Genomic DNA, 27783 nt, shown 5'->3' with positions numbered 1-27783 from the left:
ATCGCAGGTGACATTTTGCTTTCCTTCAATGAATGCATTTGGGTCATGGGAGATGAGAATCGTTAACTTGAGTGAGCTATGGAACTATTTTCCTTCCAGCATGGTGCGAACACCTAGGTTACAAAGTTTTTATCCCGCTATCAATGGGAACAATTACATCAGGAAGACCGAAGCTCAACAGTCCCTCAATAAATGCTTATGCAATGGTTGCAGAAATCTTAGAACTTCGGTACTGTCTAGTCTAACCACTCAATTTGACCAAGGTCACACTGCTGGAAGAATTAAGAATCAAGGTCCTCAATCTCTCTTTAATGATTTTTTCACTATTCGGGGCCAACTGAAGAGATGAAATTTTCTCCTCTGCTGTTTATTCTCATGCATAAACACCACTACTCCAGCACCTTACCTCAGTTATTTCAGTCTAAAAACTTCAAGATTTTTTCCAGGAGGATGACCTCAACCAAACACATAGCAAACACTTTGCTATCCATGCCCTGCCACTTTTTTTTTGTAGAGGCTTTCTTGAATTTGACTTTCTTGAGAGAAGTTATTTCCACTTCCCCTGTCTTTCTCCTCCCCACTGCCCTCTCACCCAAGGCCTCGCCCTCCGCTCTGCGTTTCAATGGACAGCCTCTCCGTAACTGACTCCCGGTACTTCAGCGCGGACCTCTCTGAGCTCCAGATTCACGTCTCCCGGCGTTTCCCAAATACTTTTATGTTCTTCCCTCCTCAAATTCAGTATGTCCAAAAATATATCATCTCTCCTTTCACATATTTTGCTCAACTTCCTATGAGGATCATCACTTTCCCACTCATGCAAGTTCCGAACTTCAGTCCTCTGACTCCTCCTTTACCTTTATACCCGGTTCTATTGATTTTTTAAAAAATTCTTTGTGCTCCTCTTTGAACTGTTTTGTTTTGGTTCCCACAGGAACCACTCACTACACTAGGTTTTCATCAACCTTTCAACCGGTCCCCTCACCTTCCACCATCACCTTCCTTCAAGGTCTACTTCATCACTTTTCTTAGCTATGACCCTCTCTACTCGGGTGGGTCTACATGCTATTTTTCGACTGTACTTTCTCATTCCTCTGCCTGCACACAATAAACCCCACGGCTAGAGCACACTTCCTCCTCATCGTCACCTGTTCAAAGCCTGACTGCCTTCAATGGTGATTCAAGTCCAGTCCCTTCAATGCAACTTTCTGTTACTGTCCTTGAATTTACTACCTATGAACCACAATTTCTGGTGCCCAATTGCCAATCACGTTATATATTAACTTTCAAAATGTACTTGTCTTCCTGATAAGAGTATAGGAACTATATCTTATATGTCTTTGCTGCTCCTGAAAAATATCTCAATAACTATATTACATTATGAAAAAATGAACCATAGTAGTTAAGAGTACATGATTAGGAAGTAGAAAATTCTGTCTATAGATCCTGGCTTTGTTCTATTCTATTATAGATGGGTGAGCTTGGGCAAATTACTTAACCTCCACAAGCTTTGATGTCTATAAAACAGAGATAATGCCTCCTATTTCATAGGGCTATTGTGAAGTTTAACAGAATGTGTATGTACACATATACAATGTTCATCATAGTGTCTGGTCCATGGTGAGTGCCTTTTTAAGGATTTTGCACACACTAGGGACTCATCTTTGGTCAATATTTTAAACTGCATGATCTGCAGATTCAAGGTAGTCCCTATCAAAATTCTAGTAGCATTTTCTACATAAATAGGACAAACAATACTAAAATTCATATGGAACCACAAAAGATCCCCCCCCGCAATAGCCATAGTATTCTCAATAGAAATATTGAGAAAGAAGAACAAAGCTGGAGGCATCACACTTTTTGGTTTCAAACTATAATATAAAATGATAGTAATTAAAACAGTATGGTATTGGCATAACAATAGACACATACATCAATGGAACAGAATAGAGCCCCAAAATAAACTCATGCCTATATGGTCAATTAATGTATGACAAAGGAGCCAAGAACATACAACATAGGAAAGACAATCTCTTCAGTAAATGGTGTTGAGATAACTGAACAGCCATATGAAAGAATGAAACTGGATCACTACCTTAAACCATACACAAAAATTAACTCAAAATGGATTAAAGACTTCAATGTAAGATCTGAAACCATAAAAATCCTAGATTAAACCATAAAAAATAACCTCATTTACATCAGTCTTGATGACTTTTTTTTAATCTAAAACCAAAGCAAATGAAACCAAAACAAAAAATCAGTTAAGTGGGACTACATCAAACTCAAAAGCCTCTGAAGAGCAAAGAAAACCACCAACAAAATGAAAATGGCAATCTACTAATAAGAAAAAGTATTTGCAAACTATATATGTGAAAAGGGTTAATATCCAAAATATATAAAGAATTCATACAACTCAATACAAAAACAAAACAAACAAAAAAAAATACAATCTAAAAATGGGCAGAGCCCTGGCCCATGTGGCTTAGTTGGTTGGAGCACTGGCTCATAAACTGAAGGGTCGTGGGTTTGATTCCTGGTCAGGGCACATGGCTAGGTTGTGGGATTGGTTCCTGGCTGAGACGTGTTCAAGAGGTAACCAATGTTTCTCTCTCACATTGATGTTTCTCTCCCTCTCTATTTCCCATTCTTCCTCTCTATCTCTCTAAAATGAATAAGCATGTCCTCCAGTGAGGGTTAAAAAAAAATTTTTTTTAAATGGACAGAGGATCTAAATAGACATTTCTCCAAAGAGGATATACAGATGACTAATGGGTATGTGAAGATGCTCAACATCATTCATCATCAGGGGAATGCACATCAACAGCATAATGAATTTTTATTGCACATCTTGTTAGAATGGCTATTATTAAAAAGACAAGAAATAATAAGTGTTGGAAAGGATGTGGAAAAAAGGGAGACTTTGTGTACTGTTGGTAGGAATGTAAATTGGTGCAACCACTATAGATAAAAGTATGGAGGTACCTCAAAAAATTAAAAATAAACCCACCATATGAACCAGTAATTGTACACCTAAAAAATTTATCCAAGAAAAGGAAAAGACTAACTAGAAAAGATATCTGCACTCCTAAGTGTCCAATGACAGATGAATGGATAAAGAAAATGGAATATTATTCAGCGGTGGGGTGAAGGGTGGGCAAAATGGGTGAAGGGAGCCAAGGGTACAAACTTCCAGTTATAAAAATAAATAAGGCATGGGATGTGATGTGGCACATGGTAACTTCAGTTAATGATACTACATTGCATATCAGAAAGTTGCCTGGAGAGGAGATCTTAGAAGTTCACACCCAAGCTGGTGTGGCTCAGTGGGTTGAGTGAACCAAAGGGCCACTGGTTTGATTCCCAGTCAGGGCACATGCCTGGGTTGCGGGCCAGGTCCCCAGTTGGGGGCCTGCAAGAGGCAACCACACATTGATGTTTCTCTCCCTCTCTTTCTCCCTCCCTTCCCCCGTCTCTAAAAATAAATAAATAAAATACGTTAAAAAAGAAAAGAAGTTCATATCACAAGAAAAAAATTCTGTAACTACGTATGGTGACAGATGTTAACTACGGTTGGTGTGGTGATCATTTTACAATATATACAAATATTGAATCATTATGTTGAAGCTAAAATAATGATGTATGTCAATTATACTTCAATAAAAATAAATAAACAAAAATAAGCTACAAAGGTCATGCTAAACAGTTTTTCTTAACACACTGTCAAGATTCTATTTCACATGAAGTTTTATACCACCAATCACTGTATTTAATCAAAAATTACTTTTCTATGCTATTTTTAAGAAAAATAGGAAAGGCAATTTTTAACTTTGAAGCTGTGCCCAGATGCCAAACTGGTCTGTAAAACTGTATAAAATCAGTTTCATCCACATACATAACCCAATCCAGCATGGTTCTCAGCATTTACCATTTCAATAACACAGTTAAAGCAGAATTAAAGAATTGTTGGGAAGGCTAGAAAAGCCCCCAGAGAGCCAAGCCACTGGATAAGGATTTTGTGTGAAGGACTGTTTGAGCCTCAAAAGTGAAGGTCCATGATGAGCGACCGTAGCCGGCTTTGTCTACGAGGCTGGGCATAAGCATTTCTTCAACCAAGAAGGCAATTGCCAATTCTGACTCACGGCTTTGAAAAACACCATGAAGATACTGCAACCTGGTACATTAAAAGCCAACAACCTGGCTGTTTGTTGGCTGTGGTAATTCTTTTTTTTTTTCTCTCCCAGGAGTAATGAAACATACAGTCTTTTATTCTTCATGCAGCAGGTCACAACTTTACCTTACCTAAGTCATACTGCAGTTTAAACATCAGATTTTACACCTCCATTAGATTTTACACCTCCTTCAGATTTTTAAACCTCAGATATTACACTGCCATTAAGGTTCTAGGAACTTCCCACCAGGTATATCTATGATCTCTCAGGAGAGGCTGCAGCAAGTACAGCAAGTCAACGCCATTGTTTCCTTTTGCCTTGACTTGGGCCTCCCACAATGATAAGCAGCCACAGGGCAAGTGTCTCCACATCTTTACCCAAATGCCTCCCTTCAAAACCCTGGATTCACTGTTTCTGCACCGCTAAGAAGGGAAATTGCATGGCCTTACCGCAGACGTTAGACGAGCAAGAATTTCATCACTGCTTTCTTCCGAGTCTTCAATTTTCTGATGAGACCTTTGAAAAACAAAGAATGAATGAGCCTTCAGCTTTGGTTGCTCAAATTTATCTGTCAAGTTATGGGGAATACATGGCATTCCCCATTCTTTAATACATTACAATTTAATACTTTTTTAAAATTAATATTGTGAAATAAGAGGGGGGACCCCAAAAAACAGGAATTTATAAAAGATTATGTACTTATTCTTACATGTTTAAACTTCAGTCACCTTCAAAGAGCTCTCCATTTGATGCAATACACCTATTGAGACCTTTTTTCCACTACTCAAAACAGTTTTTGAACTCATTGATTTTGGTGCCTTTTAGTGCTTCTGCTGTTATTTTCACCTTTTCCACATCAGCAAGCCGTTTCACTTTGAGAACTTTTTTCATCCAGGGAAACAAACATAAAAGTTGCTCAGGGCAAGTTCAAGTGAAGGGGGGGACACACAGGGTCACGCCAGTTTTGGTCAAAACCTGCTGAACACTCAGCACAGTGTGGGCAGGTGCACTCGTAAATCGCCCATCATGAAATGGGCAAACGAGTTGAAAAAGTCTTCCAAAAAAATTCACTGAAGCTAAACACAGCCTCTCACAATAATGCCAGCTGGTACAGATACAGATGGGTTCCTGGAATAATCACCTAGCAGGGGAAGCCTATACTACAAGGGACCCACCCTCCAGAAGAAAATTCCATCTTTTGGAGGGGAGTCCCTTTCATACATTAGTGAAAATACCCAAGCAAATAGCATGGTGTCAACAGTGCCACAGGAACACAGCTCTGTTGCAGCCCAACTGTTTCTTCAAAAGCAGTTAGCAAGAAACTCTTTACAAAACACCAATTAAACCCTGAAGATGGAGTGTGGTTCTCCAAGTGATTTCATGGAACAATTCTGGCATACTAGATTTACAAATATGGGCATGCGCAAAGCACAAGTAGATGTGACTACGTGATGGGTTAAGTACTAAAATACCCTCCAGTCTAAATGAAATCCAGATTTTGAAAATATGAATCATGAATTTTCCACCACATTTGAGTTTCATCCAAAACAGATGTATTATAAAAGGGTCTATTATAGATCTAATGCTATGATAGGATTTATATGGAAAGCAACAGCAGAAGAAGCCCTTTATTCTTTTTTAAGAGACACAGCCCAGTGGAAAAGCCAAAAAAATTATGCATATGTTAAATAACTAAAGAAGCATATAACATATTACACAGAATAAGATCAGATTGTTTGCTTAGGAAAATCACCTTCCCAATCTAATTCATGAAAAAATTTTCACTGCACAGATGCACACACATACTGACATATAAAATAAAACAAGTCTTTAAAAACTGCATCCTTTTCCCTGGTTTGGCTAAAGAAAAAAATTAACTAATGCCAACTGAATATATAAAACTGCTCCCAAGCAATCCCTTTCAGCACCTTCTGTGGAATCGGAGTGGGTGGCGGTAACTGACCCGCAGAGCGGCCTTATCAGAATGGCCGCCCAGCGATTGATTTCAACCTCGGTAACTGCCGCAGGTCAGCTGGAGCACTCACTGGTGGGCAGGAGCGTCTCCGAGCTCAAGGGGAGCTAAGGACAGAAAAGCCAGTCAGATCAATTCTGATGCTGGCTTCCTTTATAAGTTATTAAACCTTCTTATGGAAAAAAAAAAAAAAAGCCATACCCTTTCAATCAGAGCAGTGAGTTACAAACTACTTCTTCTGTAAGAACTGCACGATACAGGTATGAAGCAGTGCAGATGTTGTCAAACGGCTTAATTACTTGTGTAGCAAAGTGTTTGAAACATTAGCTAATATCCTGCCTGATAAAACCAGTGGGAAATAAACAGTGGAATTTACCGTATTCCTCCAAAAGCAAGTTGCCTTGATAATGAGTATTTCAAACAATAAGCTTTATTATTAAAATGATCTATGGACAAGGTTTCCCTATACATGAAGTTACACTAAGAAGAGATTTGCAACCCTTTATAACCTAAGCCACCAAAACCGAATTTATATGATTAAGCGGAGGTGACTGAACAGACCTGACAGGAAATGAAGCGCCACGCGCCCCAGACACACAGCAATGGCTTCGACGCCCTGCCTGGGCCTGTAGTGAGGCGTGGGCTGGACATGCTGTCTCGTGTCTCTCAGACCCCAGCAGACACCGGAAGGATTGGCTAAGGGGATGTCGTATTTCGCACTGCCACAGAGTCTGCCATGGTTGTCTTTCCAACAAACTGCTGAAAGACACTCAAAATTCCTCGGAAAGCCCTTATGTATGTGACTGATAATGGCCATTTCATGAGTAATGGCTGAGCAGTTGCTGGTTTAGTGGCAAATAATTTAGTCCCTGTTCAGAAGCAAAGCTATCTTTCATCATTCTTCCAGCACAAAACATGCCTTGGCAAAAACGTTTCTAAAGGAAATATGTGTAAGAACGACAGGGTGATGATCTCCCGAGAGCTGCGCCGCAGTCCCTAGCCCACTGTTATCACCTCAATCACCACGATTTATGCCCTGGACTCCCCAGTCTCTCTCCAGCTCCGGAAGCTCCCCTGAGCTCACCCTGTTTTCCACCTGCCTTCAAAGTGGCTGTAGGTGCAGGGAATCTTACAGGTTCTTCGAACTCCACTTAACTTACACTGAACTCCTCTTGCCTCCTGCGCTGCTGTTTCTGTTGCGCCTCTCACAGCTCAGCTTCCTGGCCACCTTGTGGCCTTCCCTTCCTCCTGCCCTCTCTGCCTTTTCCGACACCAGACTCTCCCACTTCTCCTCCTCAAGCTCTGCTTTCCTTCAGTCCCTGGTGGTCAAGCCTGACCGTCGAGGCCTTCACCTTCTCTTGAACAAATTATGATAACCACCTCTGACCCCTTTCTCTGCCTCTGGCTTCTCCTCTTGTGCTCAATCTCCAATAGATACCAGGACTGCCTTTCCAAAACCCAGACCGGGTCCTGTTGTTTTCCAGACTCCAGACTGGCAGGGATTATCCCACTGCCCACCGAGAGCTCCAGAATTCAGAAATACCCTTCCGTTCCCGCTGATGTGCCCCATGCGCCCCTGCACCAGCAGGCCACCTGCATGTCACCTGGCTGAAAGGAGAGTCTTGGGAGCAGAACAGGTGGGAATGGGCAACAGGGGAAGTTTGAAAAAGGGGAAGGAAGAGAGAAGGTTAACCCTCAACCGCTCGCCTTCCTCCCTCACCGCTGCGGTCCCCCCCAGCTCGATGCCAAAATGCCCAGAGGTATTAGACTCTCTTTTCCCAGCAAGGGCATTTTTATAAAATGTAGGCAAATTCTGATTGTTTTCTGTATGTAAACACACATCAGGGCAGTCCAGTGAAGACAGAGTTCTCTATCGGATTGAAATAGGTAAAGAAACAGATTGGACCAGGGAGAATGCAGAAAAGAACCGACCGCAATACTGGCGCACTTTCTGTGATCACTGAAGGGGGCTGTGCTGCTCAGTGAACAAGAGAGGAAGAGAGAAGCCCGAATGCGGCTGCTCAGTGGTTAGAGAAGGGAAACAAAGAAGCCCTGGCTGGAACCAGCAGGTAATGGCGACGACAAGGTGACATTAAGACAGAGAAGAGAAAAGGAGTGACCCCAGGAAGGAAGACCTATCCCCGAGGGTTTGTGCCAGCAGGACACCCCAGCCCGACAGGCAGTCGCCTGTAAAAATTCTCATGGCTGCTTCTCAGGGTCTCTGCCTGACAAAAGCCCAGGCCTGAGCCCAAGTCCTGGTGCTGTGGGCAGGTGTCTTTATAAGTTCAAGGTCAATATCTAAGGGTACAGCTATGAGGAGAGAGTGGTGGCGAAGCCTGTGGTCTTCTGCCCTTGCCCCTCTAACCATCAAACTGGATATATTATCATACTATCCAGCCTCCACCAAACAAACAAGCAAACAATCGAAAGTCTTGTCCTTCCCTACAGTCTTCCCCCACCTTGACTAACGGCAAGTCCATCCTTCCCTTCGGAAGTCATCCTTGAGTCTCCCCTCTACTCACCCATATTCCACACTGTTTCCATCCTGGAATCCTACTGGCTTCAGGGTGTATCTCCTATTTAACCAGTTCTCACCACCTCTACTGCTACCCCTGTGGTCCAGCCACAAAATCTCTTGCCTGGGCCCAGGAGCTCACCCTGATTTATTATTAATATATAAGTTAGATCATGTCCCTCCTCTGCTCAAAGTCTCTCAAATAACTCTCCATCTCCTTCAGCATAAAGTCAAAGTCTTTCCAGTGGCAGACAAAGCCTTTGGGATGCAGCCTCCTGGTAGTTTTCTCGTCTCTCCCTTCCTTCCCTCTCCTCCAGCCACATTTGTCTGCTTTTAATGCTCTGCCCTGAGCCCTTACACTGGCTGTCCTCTCTACCCGGGACAGTTTCCTCCGATATCCACGCTGCTCCTCTCCCACATCCTCAAGTCTCTGCCAACTTCCTGGAGAAGCTTCTCCTGACCTGTATCCACATCCCTCATCTTCGACTTCATTTTTCTTCATAAAGGATTCCACCTTTAGCGAATGTAAATCTGTTTATTTGTTTAATTCTGTCCTCCCCTACTAGACTGTAGGCTCCATGGGAGTAGAGATTTCTGTTTTGTTCATTGTTACATTCCCAGCACTTAGAACACAACCTACCATGAGAGGCATTCAATAAATATTTGCTGAATACAGGGTGGGGCAAAAGTATGTTTACAGTTGTGAGTACACAACACAGAGTTTATTCTTGTATTATTATTATTTATTGTGTTAACAATACAATACCCCCACCATGTATATTGACTGAGTACCTTAAACTTCAAGGAATGCTCTGCAGTGAACTACCATCCCAGAAGCACCACTGCACAAAATATTAGCTTGTTGTCTAATCAAGGCAATGGGAGGACCCTGCTTATCCTCAGGAACTATTTCCCCTGGTTATTCCATCATTCTCAGTGCCCCGAAGCAACGCTTCCTTTCAACGACCTTTTGTCGCTAAAATCCAACAAGAATGACCATGTTATATCTAATACCAAAGAACTGGTAACTCTGAAAATGTAGTACCTAACAGCAACTTAATAATCAACCCCACCTCCTCATCTTTCCTTAAGAAATAATGAGTACAGACTCAATGACACTACGCAACCTAGGCACTCCTTTGACAGTCATTCACATAGTTCCTAATGCAAAAGAAAAGAAGCAGGAAGTCCCCCGCCCACCATGGCTGAGTTCCAATAAAGAGCCTAAGGAAACCACGATCTGGGAGTGGGACCCTTCTATACCAGCCAGACCCAGGGTGTCCTCTAGCAACTTGGATTTCACTGGTGTCCCTGCAGAGGCTCCCAGAATTTTCTCTTTGTGAAAATTCCTTCATGAGAATTGGTATAATGGACTTGAGATTATTCCAATGTGGTCTTTTTTAAATTAAAGCTTGTTGTAACTCTTCTATACAAGAGACAGAACCCACATTCCTTAATCAGGTTTTGATCAAAACATTTGCGCCTCAAATATTCAAGAGCAACCTGTACCATCTTGGAGCTGGAAAATCCTACTTTCCTTTCAAAAGTGGAAGAGGTTTCCTGGTATTCCATGGCAGAAGACTGGAAGCATTTCCTTAGAGAAATATTATCCAAATAATATCACTTTACTTTGTATATGATATAATTTTAAAAATGCACTAGTTCTGTCTCAATATTGAATAGCATATGCAGGCTGCCAAGAGCTAGCACTACATATAATACTGTTCCTACAGGAAAATGTGTTAAGCACATCCCAACAACCACAAAATACACAAACATTTGGAGTCAAGCTGTTCGTGAGATAGAGACTGTGCATAACTGGCACTTGCCGATCCAGCTGGGGTATCATTCACGACCTCCCGGGCCCCCTTGAGCCAGCAGTACTAGGCATGGTGCTGTTGCACATCACAGAGACATCTAACAACATGCCATGTGTCCTCAGCCAGCTATTATGGAAAATGCTCCTGCTGGCATCTCAGGGGCTTTCATTTGTTTCTGAGTGTGCCTTATATACATGCTACACAATAACCATGGTGCTAAAGAGAGATATTCCGGACTGGGGCTACTGAGGATGGTAACACACCTGTGTTCAAATCAGAGTTCTTACAGGAAAGGCACCAGCCGGTAATGGCGACAACAAGGTGACATTAAGACAGAGAAGTTCTGTGGAAGGAAAGGGAGTCATCTTGGGGGTACAGGCAGGCCTGCCCACTGCCTCCCACTGTAACCCCCAACGTCAGCCAGGCTGACGCTGACCTGCCCTGGACTGTTTGGTTTGGAGGGACTTGAGAGAAACACAACTTTTGGGGTGGACTTCAGACCACTCCTGCGGGGGCTAATGAAATCCTGGGACATGGACTCTGTTAGAACCAAGATAAACAACACAGGGCTCTTCCAAACATGATCCCACACCTAACAGGAGATGCGTGGCACACATATATGTGAAAAAATCATCATATCCAGTAGGTTTAGCAAAATATCTGTAAGATACTCTGCAAACACAAGTGAGGGTCCCTTGGCCTGACCAGTGATGGTCAGAGGTGTCCCGGCAGCCATGATTTCCACGGTGAGGGTCCAATGGATACGGATGGCCCTGGAACTGCGGCAGGATCACCAGGGCAGGGATGTGGAGCACGGCAGGCGATAAAGCTAGAGAGCGAGCCAAGGCCAGACCACTCAGGGCTCTGCCTGCTATTGCGAAAGAATTTGGGTTTTACGTGAGGACCATGAACTCTGGCTGTGATGCAAAGGAGACGGATGAAGAACCAGAAGAAGATATAAAATCAAAAGTAGGTTTGGTTTCTGTTACTATCATGGAAAGAACCATTGGTGTGCTGAAGAACAGCCAACAGAAAGGGAGCAACTGAGGAAGCCCAGGAAGAATGAGTCTTGAGCGGAAGAAGGGCTCTTCCTCCGCCCAGCTGAGAAGGAAATAATGTTAAAGTGGCAGATGATGCCACAGCTTCCATTCTCCTCGGACAACTCAGAGTCCAGTTCACGCCTGCTGATTATCACACAAGGAAAGGTACTCAAGGATTTTCTCTTTCAGAAACATGCATATTTCCTGGTCAGATTCAAAATTTTTTCTTTCTCAGAAAAACTTACTAGTGAGCCCTAGACACCACAAAAGGGAATGCTCCTCAAGGAGCCCAGACTCAATCGCTACCACATCTGATACCTGCCGACCCCAAGGCGGTAGGGAGGGTATCACGTCTCACACTCAAGTACTGTCCCATTGACATCCTCCTGTAATATCTATATTCTGGACAGCTGTTTTTTTTTTTTTCAATCCTCACCCAAGGATCTATTTATTGACTTTAGAGCGAGAGTGAGTGGAGGAGGGAGGTAAGGGGAGAGAGAAAGAGAGACATCGATCAGTTGTCTCCCGTATGCACCCCAATTACAGATCAAACTGCAACCTGGGCATGTCCTCTGACCAGGAACTGAACCTGTGAACTTCTGGTGTATGGTACGACACTCCAACCAACTGAACCACCTAGCCAGGGCTCTCTTTTCCTTAATGAAGCAAACTCTATGACAAAAAGAAAAAGTGGGATGGTAGAATAAAGAGAATTGGGTTCTTCTTGAGGTCTTTGGTATCATGAATGCAAACACCTCTTAAACCTTCTTAAAATAGTTTTTCATAACATCAAACTACTATTTATGTTTATAAAGGAAGTTCATCAAATGGTAGTAAATTAGGCATGAGACAGGTTTCATTAAGAGTTTGGGGTTTATAGTTACACATTCATCTAAAACTGAATAAGTTATTACTGATATCTCTTTTATACATTTTATATTGAGGATTTTAGGATTAGTGCTTAATATTTAATTAAACAGCTACAATCCAAATGCTAGCACAATAGGGCCTAAAAATTCAATTTGTTAATATCCCTGTACTATTCTTAAATATAGATATATCTGACAGAGATAAGTAATCTGACCCCACACCTAGAATAAGCCTTGTGTGTAAACAATGGAGAACTTAGTGTTTCCTTGGGATAAGGGATGATGAGTGACAGCAAAGATTAAGGTCAGCTGATTTCATAGCAATTTTTATACAAACAATTTAAAATGATAAATGGATTTTTTCTTTACTTATGATCCTAACACAAAACTTATGCCAAATTTTTTCATGAAAAAATTTTTTTTGAGAAATAGTCAAAAAGTGTTTGTTTACTCATACAGCATTTTATCCTTTCCAAAGATCATAAAATGGAAATCTAATTCGGAAAGTCAAAACGACAAAGGGTAGGTTTGGGATGTAGGAATGGCCCATTTGAAGTTGATCTCCCCAGCGAGAAGGTGTTAGTTAGTCCGGCACCATTTCAAAAGTTACGGACGTCCATGGATTTCTCCTGTTGCTGCTATATGTCAGGGGGGAAAGGAAAAGTTAGGGACTAGAGATGCCAGGGTGGCGAGTGGTGGTGGAGCCAGTGGGTGCTGATGGGAGACGGGGCCGTAAATCTGGGGAGTCATCACCATGGAGGTGACGTTAAACGTATGACTGGGGGAGGGCGCATCCAGATGGCGGAGAGGAAGAGAATTCGGAAGACTGAGCTCCAGGTCACTCCCTGTTTAGAGGTCAAGGTTTCCAAATGTAGGTTTTACCATTATGCACACAGGGTGAAGCCAACAGATCAGGAGATAACTGCCTCTGAGAAGACAGGTCAGCTTGGGAAGATTTAACATCTTAACAATATGGAGTCTTCCAGTTCTTCCGTGAACCTGGACAGATCCTCCACTTGTTTGTCTCATTTGATTTTCCATTTGCCTTTTGAAGTGTCTGGCAGACAGCTTTTGCACACATTTTTTACATTTATATGGAAGTAATTCATAGTATTTTTTTCCCTAATACCTAGAAATATAATTGAATTTTGTATATTGATCTTGTGTCTCATGACCTTGCTAAATCCACTTGTTAGTTCTAGTAAGTTTTTTTGTAGACTCTTTTGGATTTTCTATCTTATTATGTTGTTATTATGTTATTTCTATGTTAATTATGTTATCTGCAAAGATAGATGGCTTAAGCTTTTTCTTCTCATCTGTATACCTTTTACTTCTTTTTCTTGCTTATTGCACTGGTTAGTATTGAGTAGAAGTGGTAAGAAGAGACATATCAGTCTTGTTTCCAGTCTTAGTGGGAAAGAATTCAGTCTTTTACTATTAAGTATGAGGAAAATTCTAGATTATATCAGATTGAGGGAGTTTCCTTACATTCCTAGTTATCTGAGAATTTTTATCATGAATGAATATTGAATTTTCTCACAAGCTTTATCTCGTTTATGGAACTTATCATATAGTTTTTTTTTAAACTGTGAATATGATGAATTACATTTTTTTAAATGTTGAACCATCCTTGTATTCCTGAGATAAACTCCCTTTTTTCATGATATAGTATCATTTTTATACATTGCTGGATTCCATTTATTAATATTTGTTGAGAAGGATTTTTGGGTTTATACTTAGGAGTTATATTGATCTGCTTTCTTTTCCTGAACTTCGTCATACTAATGCTGGCCTCACAAAAGGCTTTACATTATTTGCATATTGTCACATCCTTCACAGAGCCAAGCAAAGTACTTTTCACAAACTGGTGATCAGTAAATGCCTGTTAAGTCACTTGGCAGAGTGTTGGTGACAAGTGGTTGTTTTTCCCCAGACTCTCTGCACTCCCTGCCCCTTTCCCTCACCTAAGAATTACAAGGAGCAAGTCCAATTACCAAGGAAATACCTTCCAGATACAAATGCTTATGATCTAAATTTATTGGATTTTCAGAAGTATCAGCCAAGTGGTGATAGGCACCATGTTTGATACAATTTTTTATATAACATTATCTGGCTTCTCTACATAGTATTTTGAGATTTGATTTAATTAACAATCACATTCCCTTTCACTTAACAGAGTTCTTTCTATAAGGGCAGCTTCTTAAAATAGTAGTTCTCAACCTTGGTCTGTATTAACCTCACCTTTAGAAATTTACAAAAAATACTGGTATCCATGTATCATTCTCTATCCTGATTCAGTAGATCTCATCTTAGTCCTCTTTATTTCTTAAAAGCATCATGTTTAACTACTACCGACAGAAGTCATTTCCAACTCTGCCTGCCTTCCATTCACCTTGCTGCCACTAAGTTCAGAAGCCTGTCCCTTTGGCAAGTTAGGTGACCTTGGCTGGCTCAGTTCCCTCATCTAAAACTCCAGAACAAGATGAGTCACAATGCTCAGAACAGTGCCTTGTGTGTAGCCAGTACTATAAAAGTGTTAGCTATTATTGTTACTACTGTTTTTTTTGTTGTCACTGCCAGGGCAGTTTAGGCAAAAAGACTAAGTCAGTTGTTCCCCCTTTTTTAAGCAGGGCAACTCCTTTAACATAGAGACACATCACAGACCCACAAACTCTCCAGGTTGATTGAGCAGACACCTGACAAAAATGTTACTGTGGATTCACGTAAGAAACTGTTTACTTCAGCAGCATCTATATACAGTTTGGTCATTCTCTTTATTCAGTGTAAAGACAATGCTTGGCTTCCCTGAGGATTTGCAGACCCCTGCCATCAGCCTGAGCCGTGCTTCCCACTCCTCTCGAAGCCTGAGTTCTCCAGGTGTGCCCGTCGCTCCGGTCACACAAGCTGCCTCGCACGGCCCCGGCACAGCCTGGCCTTTCAGCTTCCTGCCCTACACACCGCTCCACCCACATCAGGTGCCTTCTGCTTCTCTATCTAGAGCATGGAGATGCGAATGCTAAGAAATTCATCTTAACCCATGAAATGAAGCATTCCCTAGAGTTGGCTAGTGAGGAATCTGAATGTTGGCACACCAGCCAATTAGGCACACTGCTCAACGAGAGTGAAGAACAGGTATGATTTTAGAAAATTAGTTAGAAACTGGAAAAGTCAGTTTGAGATGCAATGAGAGGGAGCTGTTTCAGCAGAGCTCAAGTGGCTGGGGGAGGTGTCCATGGAAGCCACAGTCAGACCCTCAGGGGCATGAGCAATGCCAGCAGGCATCCAGAGGGCAGATCAGCCAGCAGGACCACCAGGCACTGATCAAGCTGGGACAGAAACACCCAGCTTACACCAGCCCCAGGCTCCATGGCAGGTGCAAGAGCCACCTCAGGGCTCACTGGGGAACTGGCTGGCCACCCCTGAGGCTACATCAGTGAGGACGGGAAAGGGCCCACCCTGACCCAAGAGCCTCCTCCACCAGGGTCCTTGGCCCACAGCCCTCACCAGAGACCCATGGGCCCTCTTGCTGAGCGGCAGTGAGAGGGTGCAGAGAGACTGAGCCTTTTAACCGAAATATGCTCAACAGCTCACTGAAAGGACTTTTAAACTTACTTGATTAGAATGATTTTACTGAGTAGGTTAAAAATACGGGGCTTCTTTCTTTCTCTTTCTTTCTGTCTTTCTTTTTTTCTTTCTCTCTTTCTCTCTCTCTCTCTCTCTCTCTCTCTTCTTTCTTTCTTTCTTTCTTTCTCTCTCTCTCTCTCTTTTTCTTTCTTTCTTTCTTTCTGACTATCCATCAGGATGGAGGCTTATGCAGAGAGCAAACAATAGCCTGCTTAGAGGAAAATGAAGAAGCTACACTTTTCTTTATACACGTCTGAGTGTGGCAAGCATGGGTTTAATTTTGGCAATCCTCTACAGCTCTTTTAAAAACAACATAAATGCTAATGGTCCTATAACTGGTGAAATTTAGTTTTATGTGTGTCAGGTTCATAAACTCAGCTATTCAGAGTACCCCCACACCCACCTATAACGGTGGCCAAGTTGAAACAGTGAAGCTTGCTCAGAGCCTAAATTCTCAAATGGGTTGGTGTTAGAGAGAGATGTCTCATTAGGCCTTTAGCAATTATTAGATGGACTTTCCCTAACTGTTACTTCAGCATTCCTACCACCACCCTGCCCCCTGCCTCCCCCCAAAAAAGAGGTAGAGAACAGTACATTTGAAATAACTAGATTTGGATTTCAGTTTGATTGAGATACCACGTCTGTTATTTTTTCCCCCAAGAGAGAATACCCTTGACAACCGATTCACTCACTTCTTTCAAATTACCTACTCAGTTTGGATATAAAAGTTATTTTGTATGGAAGATGAATTTTGTTGTCTTAAATTAGCCTTGAAACCTGCAGCAGCTCCATTTTCTTTCCTGCTTTAAACATTTGTTTTAAATTGGGAAAGAAAAGACACTTTTCTTTTTTAAAAATGCATTTGTACAGAACAGGTTGTGTTTACATGGAGACATTAAGAGGTTTCCTCACATAATTTTAAAGACAGAGAAAAGATAGCAAATTAGAGAGGCCTAATGGCGAACTGCAGAGGCCAACCTTAACAGCCTTCAGATATTAAAAAGGTTATTAAAAGGATCACAAGACTGGGTTTTCAGCTCATGAATGGTCAACCTAAGTTAATGAATCAAGTCGATGTTAGAGGGCACTTCAGGAGAATGGACTAAAAGTAATGGGTAACGTAGCAGAGTGGATAGGACTAAGAATGACAGAAAAATGAAAAAAAAATTGATACAAACACTAAGAACAGTTAAGTTACTACAAGAAATGCAGACACGGACTGGAGACATCACGGATGTGTTGCCGTCAGAGCAGGACTTGGGCTCCCCCTGGAGGGGTGGGTAGAATCTGACTCGACGGGACGGGGCAGAGGAAAGAACAGAGCACCGCTCGGGCACGGGGGATGGGCGGGCGTGGGCTGGGGGCCAGAGGAGCGCAGAGCACCCGATTCGAGCGGAAGTGAGGACGGGATCAGAGGCATCAAACCACAGGAAGGGCCGTGACAACGGAAAGAAGACAATGTCCCTGGGCATCTCTTTTTCTGAGTGCAATTTATTCCAAGGCTGCATAACCTAAGCCTTGGCTTTCCAAAATGTGATCAACTACAGAGAATATATATGTTCTCTGTCTCCAGAAGAGATGTGCAGTGGTTCAGTGATTTTACCTTTTTATAGTCAGTACTGGGACAGGCAGATCCCGAGCTTCGAATGACCACATTTTCCCAGAAGAATTACTACTCCCAAAGGCACGTGTTTGTGCTGACATAAAATTTTTGCCGATAAACAAGGCACGCTACAGGGATTCTCATCTCTAGGGATGACGCTGGTGTTAAGGGATCCATGTGACAAAAGACTGGAAGTATTCTGGACTACATGTTAAGACTCAAATTTTTAAAACCTCTGCATTCCTAGGACTTAGAGCAGACTTAGGACTTCCCTGTACACAGGGCTGCCTCCCTCCCGGGAGTCCTGATCTGCTTTCTGAGCGGAGGGGCGGGGATGCAGCTACAGCGTGAGGGCTGCTGGCAGTTGCGCCCGCGGTCCCGCTCACCTGGGGATGCCCGTGGGAATGCACCCAGGTCCATCGTGCGATCAGGGCAGGAGATGGTTAAGGCTGCTAAAGAATGCCGGTGCCCAAGCAAGCGAGTCACAGCCACCTCTAGCTTAAAAGGCAGACCACTCCTTCCCAGAAAGCCTGGTCCAGTTTATTGAGATGCTCCTTGACTTTTCTCAGGAAACTTCTGACCTATATTAAAAGCATCTTACACTAGAGAACATCCTCCATACTGAGACAATTGAGTGGGGAATTATATTTGAATTTGGTTTCACCGTTGCAAGGTCCTCTATAAACAGTGGTGGTGAATTCGCAACCGTTGCAGAGCCAGTCTAACATTTTTATAGCTTGTTTATAATGTCTCAGAAAGGGAAGCTGGAATGGCCCCCATAACCCCTGGGAACCTGGAAGGAGGTGTTAAAAGCATGGGCATTAGAGCTAGACAGACAGCACTCAAACCCTCAACACTCCACTCACTGCTTGTGTGACCCTGGGCATGTTCCCTGACTTCTGTGCTTCTGTTTCCTCACTTACAAAATAGGAAAATCAGTCGTAAGTGTCTTTAAGGATTCAACTTCATCGGAAGATGAAATAAAATGAATATAGAACATTTAGCATAGTTCCTGATATAAAATGTATTCTCTACAACCAGCTTTCCATTAGCACAAAGTCTCATTAGTATTCTGACATTTAGTTTTCCAAAAGCCTGCATTAACTGTTCAGCATTGTCATCTTTTAACAAGAGTAACTTTGTTATGGTTGTAGGTGTTTCTCAGCCATGACATGAGGACAATACTGTGTGCCCTGCTAATCTCATCGAACTGCAAGAGTCAGCCGTATGGGAGTGTATTCTGAACACTAAATGTGTAAAAGTCATTAACTGAAATTTTTAAGCTCCAATGCTCTAGACTGAAGTAAGCGTGTCATTCATGGTGTGGATAAACAAAGACATGTCAAAATCGCCATGTCATGACAAGTCCTTTTTCCCAAGCCTTCTCTAATGAGTTAATTTTAATTTATTTTAATCACATAGTGATTCAGTATCTTCATGTGATAATGACTCACGTGCTTTAATTCGCCAAACGTTGCTTCTAGATCATTTTCAGATATGCCTGTTGAGCTCTTTCTTAGGAAAGTCACGACTTGGGTAGTGGATAAGATATGAGATACTATTTTATTCTCAACTCAAGCCAAATCATGTTTATTACTAATTGAGGTCATCTACTCATACAGCAACAATTAAATAAGGTGGAGCATGGTGTGGCTGGCAAGGCATGGACTTCTGGAATTTGAATACTGATTCAGTCGTTTATGAGCTCATTTGATTTTAAAAAATTGATTTCACCTTTCTGAACTTGCAACTGAGAAATGGGACTAGAACCACCACCTTTTAAAGGAGACAGTAATCTTAAAGAGCAAAGCACAGTCCCTGGACACAGCAGCTGTTCTTAAAGTGAGAACAGTTCAACAACAGAACGGAACAGCGCCGACTTACAGCTCACAGATGCCAGCTCTGGTGGGGACGAGAGGCACGAGCTGCAGCAACAGTTTGACGCCGTTTTGCCATTCTTCTTCTCTCTCAAACTCACAGTACAAGTAGCTGCACTCATCAGATGAAAACTGGTAGAAAACATAGGTGTCTTGAAAGTATAAATGCTGGTCCACTGTTGGAAACAAAAAAGGTGTGGGTCAGTTTTTTTAAAGTGTATTATTTAGAGAGTTGTGAACGCAATACTAAATGGAAAGCACTACTAATTATTAGGGAGAAGCCAGGCATAGGACTATAATTATAGATCCTAAGTCCATTCATGGTCACAATCCCAGTGAATTAAAAAGGATTTCCTGAGTTCACTTATATTTTATAATTTTTCTGCTTTAGGGACAGGTGAAATTCATATTACTTCAAAGATAGAGGGAAGAAAAATTTTTTCAGTGTCTCAAAGAAAACTAATACATGTAATTACTTCAGTGTTACAAAAACAACACGATGTCGAGTTTCAATCAGTGGTTCTCAACCAGGGTGACTGCCCCCTAGGGAACGCTGGCAGTGTCTGGATATTTCTGGTTGTCAAAGCTAGAGGGTGCTAGTGGCATCTGGTGGGTAGAAGAAAAATGCTACTACACACTGTGTAATTGTAGGGGACAGTCCCCTACAACCAAGAATTATCTAACCCCAAATGTCAGCACTACCAAGGATGGGAAACACCGTTTTAAAGGAAGCAGAACTGGAGACTTTTCCAAAAAATATTACCACAATGTTTATATTAATGCTAACATTAACAAAATGTTGTGTTGAAACTCACAAGCAAGCTGATAACATTCCTCAAAGGTAGTTAACTGATTTTCTAAATAAGAATATCAAGTGCTAGGTATTGTTAACTCACTAAGATTAATTAGACCCAAACTTCCATCTGCACTGCTTTCCCACAGGGACTTGGGGTACGTCTTTCTACATTTCACTGTTCTCTGGCCCTCAGTATTTATTAACTGAAGGAAAAAAGGGCTCCCTAGTGACCAACCAGCACCTTTGTGACAGAGCTAAACAAAAAAATGCAGACTGCTTTACTCCTGTTCTTCAATTCACTGGGCTCAACAAAGAAAAGAGATATCTACCCTCTTGTTAGTTTCTAGTTAACATCAATTTTCTGATCTGCTTAAACAGCTAATGTTCATAGGTCATATCTCTTAACTGTTCATGATTAGTCAATCAAAATGGCATACACATTTCACTCATAAAATCAGTTTCTGATGATAGTTCTAAGTACAGCAAGATAAATCACAGATTTGGGGCAACTAAAGGTGTCACTAATTTAAAAAATAAAATTGTAAGCAACAGTTTCAGTAGAGAAGAGGGGTATGGGTTGACATCTATGAATCAGCAAGTACCTAATTATTTTTACAAAAGTTGTGAGAGAAATAACAATAAAAAGATGACCTGTCGTTTCTATTTCTAAAATAAGAGAGAATGCAAATATTTACCTGCAATAACAATTTCTATCCAGACTGTAACATCCTCTAGAAATTCAAGTGTATTTTGGTCTGGGTAGCTTAATAAAATAATGATCCTGCGCCTTCAAAACATGCGATACTAACCTGATGACAAAATCCCCATATCCAGTAGGAGCTGCCAGACCCCGATGGCCATAGACCTGCACTGGACGAAAGGACAGTGTTCCAGGAGCCAGTCTACCAGCTCTGACCCAACGCAGCTTCTCCTGGACAAACACAAAGCCATTCACCTAAGACATTGTTGCTACTCATTTGCAAAAAAAATTGATATTTAATACCCTCCCTCTCATGTGCTTGCTTTTTTAAAAAAGTGACTCAATAATAAATGACATATACCTCTTATTCATCTTTCAGATATCAGCTCAAAAACATCACTTCCTTAGAGAACTGGACTCAAATCCTCTTATACTTTTTCTTCATGTCACCTAACATTTAATAAACATGTATCTTTTTGAATGAATAATATCTGCTTTCCCCACTTAAGAACAATTTTCAGGAGAACAAGGACTATGTATAACTCACTATTAAACCCCAATAACTAAGACAGTCCAGGTAAACAGTAAGTTCTCAAAATACATAAGTTTGAAGAGATGAAAATACATGTTTAGCAGTTCTTTATATAAAGATAATGCTTCTGCCTTGGTAAGACAAGTACCTCAAATTGGTGGTGATAAACTTGGGTTTAATCATTCATATATATTCATCTCATCTCTTTAATAAGAACAAAATAATTCCAAGAGGGTTAGACAAAGCTGGGACCAGTGAGTGGAGTAGAATTTTGTTTGCTGCTTTTCAAACATTAAACCCTAAAATTTGTCTCAAAGAACAATAAATCTGACTGCGGGTCTTTTTAGTATAATCTAAGCAATCTAGCTAAGCAACCTCGATCTTAAAACCCATAAACCCAGATGTGTGAGAAGGATTCCACTAACCATACACACATTAAATATTCTCTGTAATCTATCTTAAAATATACAACTATATTCAAAGAATGTTTCAATCTTGGCATTATGAAAAGCATCTTGATGCCTACTTTTCCATCGTTATCAGTCTGTGATGAAAAACCAAAAGAAGAAACCGTTCTGAAATAGTTTTTCATTTGCAAAAATTTCATTGAATCCCACTTTCCTTTATGAGAAACTATCACCAAAACGGTTTTGTAAAAATGATGTATCATGTAAATGGCTATGTTTATTCTCTATTCAGTATTTAAGGACCAAAAGATGTCAACTTTATCTGTATTCCTAAAAATATTGCCTATCTCCTGTGCTTGGCATAGGCACAAATACCTAGAAATCACACAGTAACCAACAATACAGAAAAATCCCATGAGGCGCAACATTTTCTGGGAAAAAGAAAATAATAAGTATTTCTGCTGAGATATCTGATCCAATATTCTAGCTGTTGACAATGCATCACTTTTTTTTTTTTTTTGGTAAAGTGTCACTATTTGAAAGATACTCTAAGGCAATTAAGGCAATGCTAGACATGTTTAATTGCAGGTTAGCATTAAGAGATTGAAAAGATTAACAGTCAAATAAACAAATGTTTTTTTAAACAAAATGAGAAAACAGATCACAACAAAATGGGCAGTTAGGCCAATATTAATTCCTAATTCTACAGGACACCTTTCATGTTAAAGGCTCAAAGTGTTAATTAATACCTCAACACCTCTGTCAATTAACCAGCATCTTCAAACTAATTGCTCACAGTAGTTATCACATAGATTAAACACTGTATCATTTTTAATCATTATTCTCAGAACAATACAGCTCCTCAGCCTACTCTGTCATACGAAAGGACACAATGAAACATTTACTGAATAAACTAAACTGCCAAATTGCAAAAGGTGTCTAGACAGAGGCAGGTGCATGTTTGTTCACAGGTCACGTGGAAGAAATGTCTCAGACCAGGGCTTCTCAAAATCCTGTTCAGTCATTACCTGGGGGATCTTGTTGAGGTGCAGATTCTGAGGCAGTATGGCTGGGCGGGGCCTGAGAGTCCTCAGTTCTGATTGACAGCCTGGTGAGGCTGGTGACCACAAACCCCAAGCCCCGCCCCCCCCCGCCCCCCAGCTCTTCTCTGTCATGGGAAGAGCACAGCCTGTATGTGGGGCAGGGCTGAGTCCATATGCTAAAACACAGTACTGCCCTGGTATTATTTAATAATGAGGCAAGCTGCCTCTGCATTTAACTCACCCTCCTCTGACTTCTGACCAGGCCTGCGACAATCTGGTTAAAATACCTAAATCCACAGGATTTAGGGGAGAGCAGTGTGCGAGAAAACAGAGATGGTTGGAAGGGTGCAATCTGAATACCGACAGCTGCTCCCACTCCCAGCGTGCTTTCAGTTTTGTACTGAATTCGGACTCTGTTCTAAGGACATTGGCTCTAACCACAGCAGCACAGTAGGTAGGAACGCTGTGATACAGAGGTGATTAGCAACCAGCCTATAATGCGATAATAAAGCATTGTTTCAGCAATCTCTGAAGTTGAACATTTGATATCTGTTAGCTCCCTTCTGTCTCTGGTTACATTTTTAGCAATTAATTCATGGTCGTACAGAAACAACCCTCATTTTGAATATAGTAAAATGGGGCGATAGTATTCAGAGACCAGTTTTGAAAGTAATCTCATGCGTGCATGGGGGATACTTTACTTCACTTTAATACCAGACATAAGAAAATGATCCATACTGGGCCATCATATTAGCACTTTGTCTTTATACCCAGAACATTAATCAGTCCTTAAATTCTAAAAGAAAGGAGGTTCTGGCCTGGCCATTAGGAATCTGAAATAGCAAATCACATGCTCTCCCCTATTCTAGGCCCACCAGTGTGTTCTAATTTGGATGGATGGTTCTTTTCCATGAGCCTGACTCATGTACATCTCTCAATTCTTTTTTCAATCTATATCCATAGAGATCACATAAAGAAACAAAACAGAAAGTGAGAGATGTTAGACATAGCCTTATGTGGTAGCTAAAATGAGTCCAGTGAGCTCGCACACAACTAAACCCAAAGACTTATACAGTTTTTGTTTAAAAAAAAAGAAAAAAGTAAGACACGTCTAAATTTAGTTAAAAAATGTTTATTCTGGGACTCTTTCCCACTTTTTTTTTTTTTTTTTTTTTTGCTGTCATTTATGCTGAACACTCTTCCTATTCTTTATGGTATTATAATCTCATTTCTATAAGAAAGAATAATGGTAATAAATGATAGTTTTTCTTTCTGCTGTATTTTTGTAGTTTTCTTTTGGTATTGTTTGGTGTGGTTGACTATCTTCACGTAAAATAAAAACAATAAAATTATGAAAATAAAAAGGTGAAAATTCACTTTTGTCTTTTCTGTAGACTATACCAGAAAATGAAAACGTGTTCCAGACTTTCTAAGTGACCACTCTCTCGGTCCAGCTGTACTTGAAAAATGGCCACTAACCCTCCCACGCACCCTAATGCCTCCGCCCTCCTGCACCAGCCTAGGCCTAGAAAGGCTGTCCCCATGCCAACGGGCCCCGCCCCCTCCGCGCCACACCCAGGCAGGATGCTCACGCCCACCTGGCCAGCGGAGCCACAGTTCTCTCAGCCCATGGACCTCCAGGAGTCCTCCCCGAGCCTTGATACGGCCCCTGCAGAGGGGACCTATATTTATTGACGTCCCAGTGCAGCACGTGCCCAGTAAAATTATTATATATATCCCATCTCAGGGAAAGCAGAGGCTTCTCAAAGCCACCCACACTTGCAGACGCCAGACGCTAACTTCAGAGCCAGGAGGCCAACTGTCAAGAAACCCTTAGCTCAGCTTAAAGAAGAGATCAGTCCCCACCAATGTCCCCAAAGGACATTTTAAACAGACTGACCGACCCCTCCTACTCCTGATATAGCCTGTCTCTCTGTGACCAAGGTTATGATTTTTACACAGGTTTTTTTTTCCCCCCCACAAAGAATTTCTGCCTAGGTGTTAGAAAACTGTTTTACCTGTAAAATCCCTTGAGATTCACTCTGTCCTTTATCAGGTCAGCTGCCTGAACGATAATAATATTCCTCAGTGCTCTTCCCGCACATGACGAATTCTCCCCATAAATCTAAGTGGGAAAAACAAACATTCACTGTGAATTCAGAACAACAATGCAACACTTTGTGAGCACACTCTATGTAAAGAATCACGATCAAACCCATACGCTTAAGACGCTTAGGGAGCTACAAACACAATCACTTATTTTATTTCACTTTTGCTATTGGTTCATTTATGCTATGAAGCTATAACAGCTATTTTCCATATGGTAAACTGCTTTAACTATAATTATAAGTAATCTCCTTTTACACAAAGATGTAGTGTAAAATATCCTGTTTTTAAAAGCAAAGCATTTCTATCAATATAGCAAATCGAAGAATATTTTTATTATAACTCTGTCATATGAATAACACATTCCTGTAAAGGTCAGAAGATGGAAAATAATTGCTTCCTATCAGGTGACCGTCGCACGGCGGCGCGATTCGATGGCAGGCTGCCGTCTCCTTCGCTTTTAAGCTTCACTCAGTGGCAGAGTTCACAGTGAATTCCAACAACCCTGATTTCGTTAACCCCACGATTCCATCTAGCAGATCCAAATTTTATTTAACTTCTTGTTTTTAATCTTCTCATTTGCCCATGAGTCTCTGATTCTTGAAGGATGAAGTAGGGTATTCTTTAGATCCAGAGAGGTCTCTATCCTTTACCGCTCCTTCCTTTCCCCACAATCAGCCCCGCCTCCCCTGCCACCACCTGGGGGCCGCACCCCGCCCCGCCCTGCCTCCACGAGGCTGCTGCGCATTTGACAAAGGAGGCTAAGTGACAATGAACTGTCTTCTTAGGTGAAGTTTCATGAAAATTAATACATAGCGGGGGTACGTGTTCACATCGTTTCCTTGTTTCTTTTCATTTTTAATTATTTATTTATATTTTTTTTGTTGACACTAGTATAGACGTCCCCGTTTTCCCCCATTTACTTGTTTCTTGGTGAATTCTTTCTGCACCTACAGAATTTTGTCTCTATAAAATATACATATCTTCTCTTAAGGCAAACAAATTGATAATAGATTTGATTATAACTTGATATAACTTGACAGCGAACAGTTTAACCCTATCCTTATACTTCTTTAATATTCCTGTTATTGCCTCCTAAACACAACCTTATGAGAAACTGAGGACAGAAAATGATTTATTTTTAACATGTTAAAACTTAAAAACAAGAAAAAAGAAAAACCCAAACAATAAAACTTGAACAAGTCAGAAGACAGGAACTATTATCATAAGAGAAGAAGTCAGCTGACACCTGACTAGTCCTGACATGGTACCAATACTTGGTCATGCAGTCATTCAAAAACAAGGAAACATGTAATAAGCAGTTCTCAGGCCTCAAGCGAGGTGATGGGGACACAATAATGGAACAAGGCCAAAAGGGCCTGTGTTCTCACAAAGATCATGATCTCCTGTTAACTTAAAATACAATTCTGTTGACTGATTCTTTAACACAATACAAAAACATCTTTTCTTACCAATTAGCATACAGTGATATTCTACTATCAGTATAAATAACCCCCTTGGCAGTATTCATTGTAAAATATGCACTATTTGTAAAATACAGTGTTTCCATGCAGAAAATTGAAAATATTTCTATTACATATTAACTCGGCTACGTTGATAATGCATTCATGCAAAGGACTTGGCAGATGGGAAAAGACCTTTTTTCCTATCTAGTGAACGTCTTGAATTATGACACAGTTATCAGGACATGTCCTCTCACTGTGTCTGCGTCATCCCAGGCGAAGGAGATGGCAAGATCAGGAGCAAAGGGGACAGCTGCAACTAGAGAAGTCTACATACGGATCAATGTTTCAGTAAAGACAGTAAGAGAGAAAAGATCATACCTGGGAAGAAGAATGTTCGAGGTATGGATTGGAAATTCTTCTCGAGAGAGTCTATTTTAAAAGAAAAAAGGAACAAATTAGAACCCAACAGAACACATTGCACCATAAGGGGGCACTTTATGCAACAGCAGGAGACCCAGTAGTTAACTGCCCATGACAAACGGTAAGCTTAAATCTCAAGCCAAGGGCCACAGAAGACTAACGTCCTTACTCTCACTCAATGTAAATACTGCCTGGGCAACATTCACTCCAACCGGACAACATTTGCCATTTGAACGGCTCTCGATCCATAAAGTACAAATGTAAAAAGTGCAGCAGAAAAACTGGGATGTGTTTGTACTTGTCACTTTATTCTTAATGTGATGTTGCTTCCACTTCTCCTTTCCTTTACACATCCACTCCCCGCAGTCTAACTTGGGCTTGCATCCCCACCCGCCTGACCTGCTGCTTCAGCCTCGCCTTGGACCCCGCTGCTCTCTAGTCATACCCTCTCAGGCCATGCTGCAATCCCCAAATGAACAAATGTCTCTAAATTGTCCCCTCAACTCATAGCGGCCGTTATTGCGTACGTGCGTCAATCCAACTCCCAGCCGGCCCTACTGGGCCTACCACAGTCTGCGGCCGACAGGTTTCTAGTGTTCACTTCCCATCTCCCTGCCCGGCACCTTGATTTTTCAAGACGCACTCATCGGAAGGGCCTGCCTCTCATATGCTGCCTCTGCGCACACCATTCTCTGCGTCAGACTCCCCGGATGCTTTCCCGAACGCCACCAGGCTCTGAAGGCCAGGTTCCTGCAGTCACCTCCGACCCACCCCAGTCCACTCGGGTTTGTCCATCTCTGTTGTTTTGACTGTTCATGAGGCAG

At 41.5% G+C, this 27783-nt stretch overlaps 1 protein-coding gene across 1 annotated transcript in view; it reads right to left on the bottom strand.

Moving 5' to 3' along the window:
* Positions 1-26962, bottom strand: part of RAPGEF5 (Rap guanine nucleotide exchange factor 5) — a 173982-nt gene extending 147020 nt beyond the window's left edge. The window contains exons 1-5 of the mRNA XM_054564179.1: positions 26918-26962; positions 24986-25092; positions 21095-21216; positions 19497-19665; positions 4619-4685 (exon numbers count right to left, since the gene is read on the bottom strand). Of these exons, the coding sequence (XP_054420154.1) occupies positions 4619-4685; positions 19497-19665; positions 21095-21146 (288 nt within the window). The 5' untranslated portion in view covers positions 21147-21216; positions 24986-25092; positions 26918-26962. The remainder of the gene's footprint in view (positions 1-4618; positions 4686-19496; positions 19666-21094; positions 21217-24985; positions 25093-26917) is intronic.
* Between the last annotated feature and the right edge of the window lie 821 nt (positions 26963-27783).

This window comes from Pteronotus mesoamericanus, unplaced genomic scaffold (genome assembly GCF_021234165.1).
Source record: "Pteronotus mesoamericanus isolate MK-2021 breed Mesoamerican mustached bat unplaced genomic scaffold, CSHL_Meso_final scaffold_85, whole genome shotgun sequence".
In the NCBI taxonomy this organism is placed as follows: Eukaryota; Metazoa; Chordata; class Mammalia; order Chiroptera; family Mormoopidae; genus Pteronotus; species Pteronotus mesoamericanus.
Note: the sequence above shows the minus strand (reverse complement) of the source record. Positions and strands in the feature narration are given on the sequence as shown.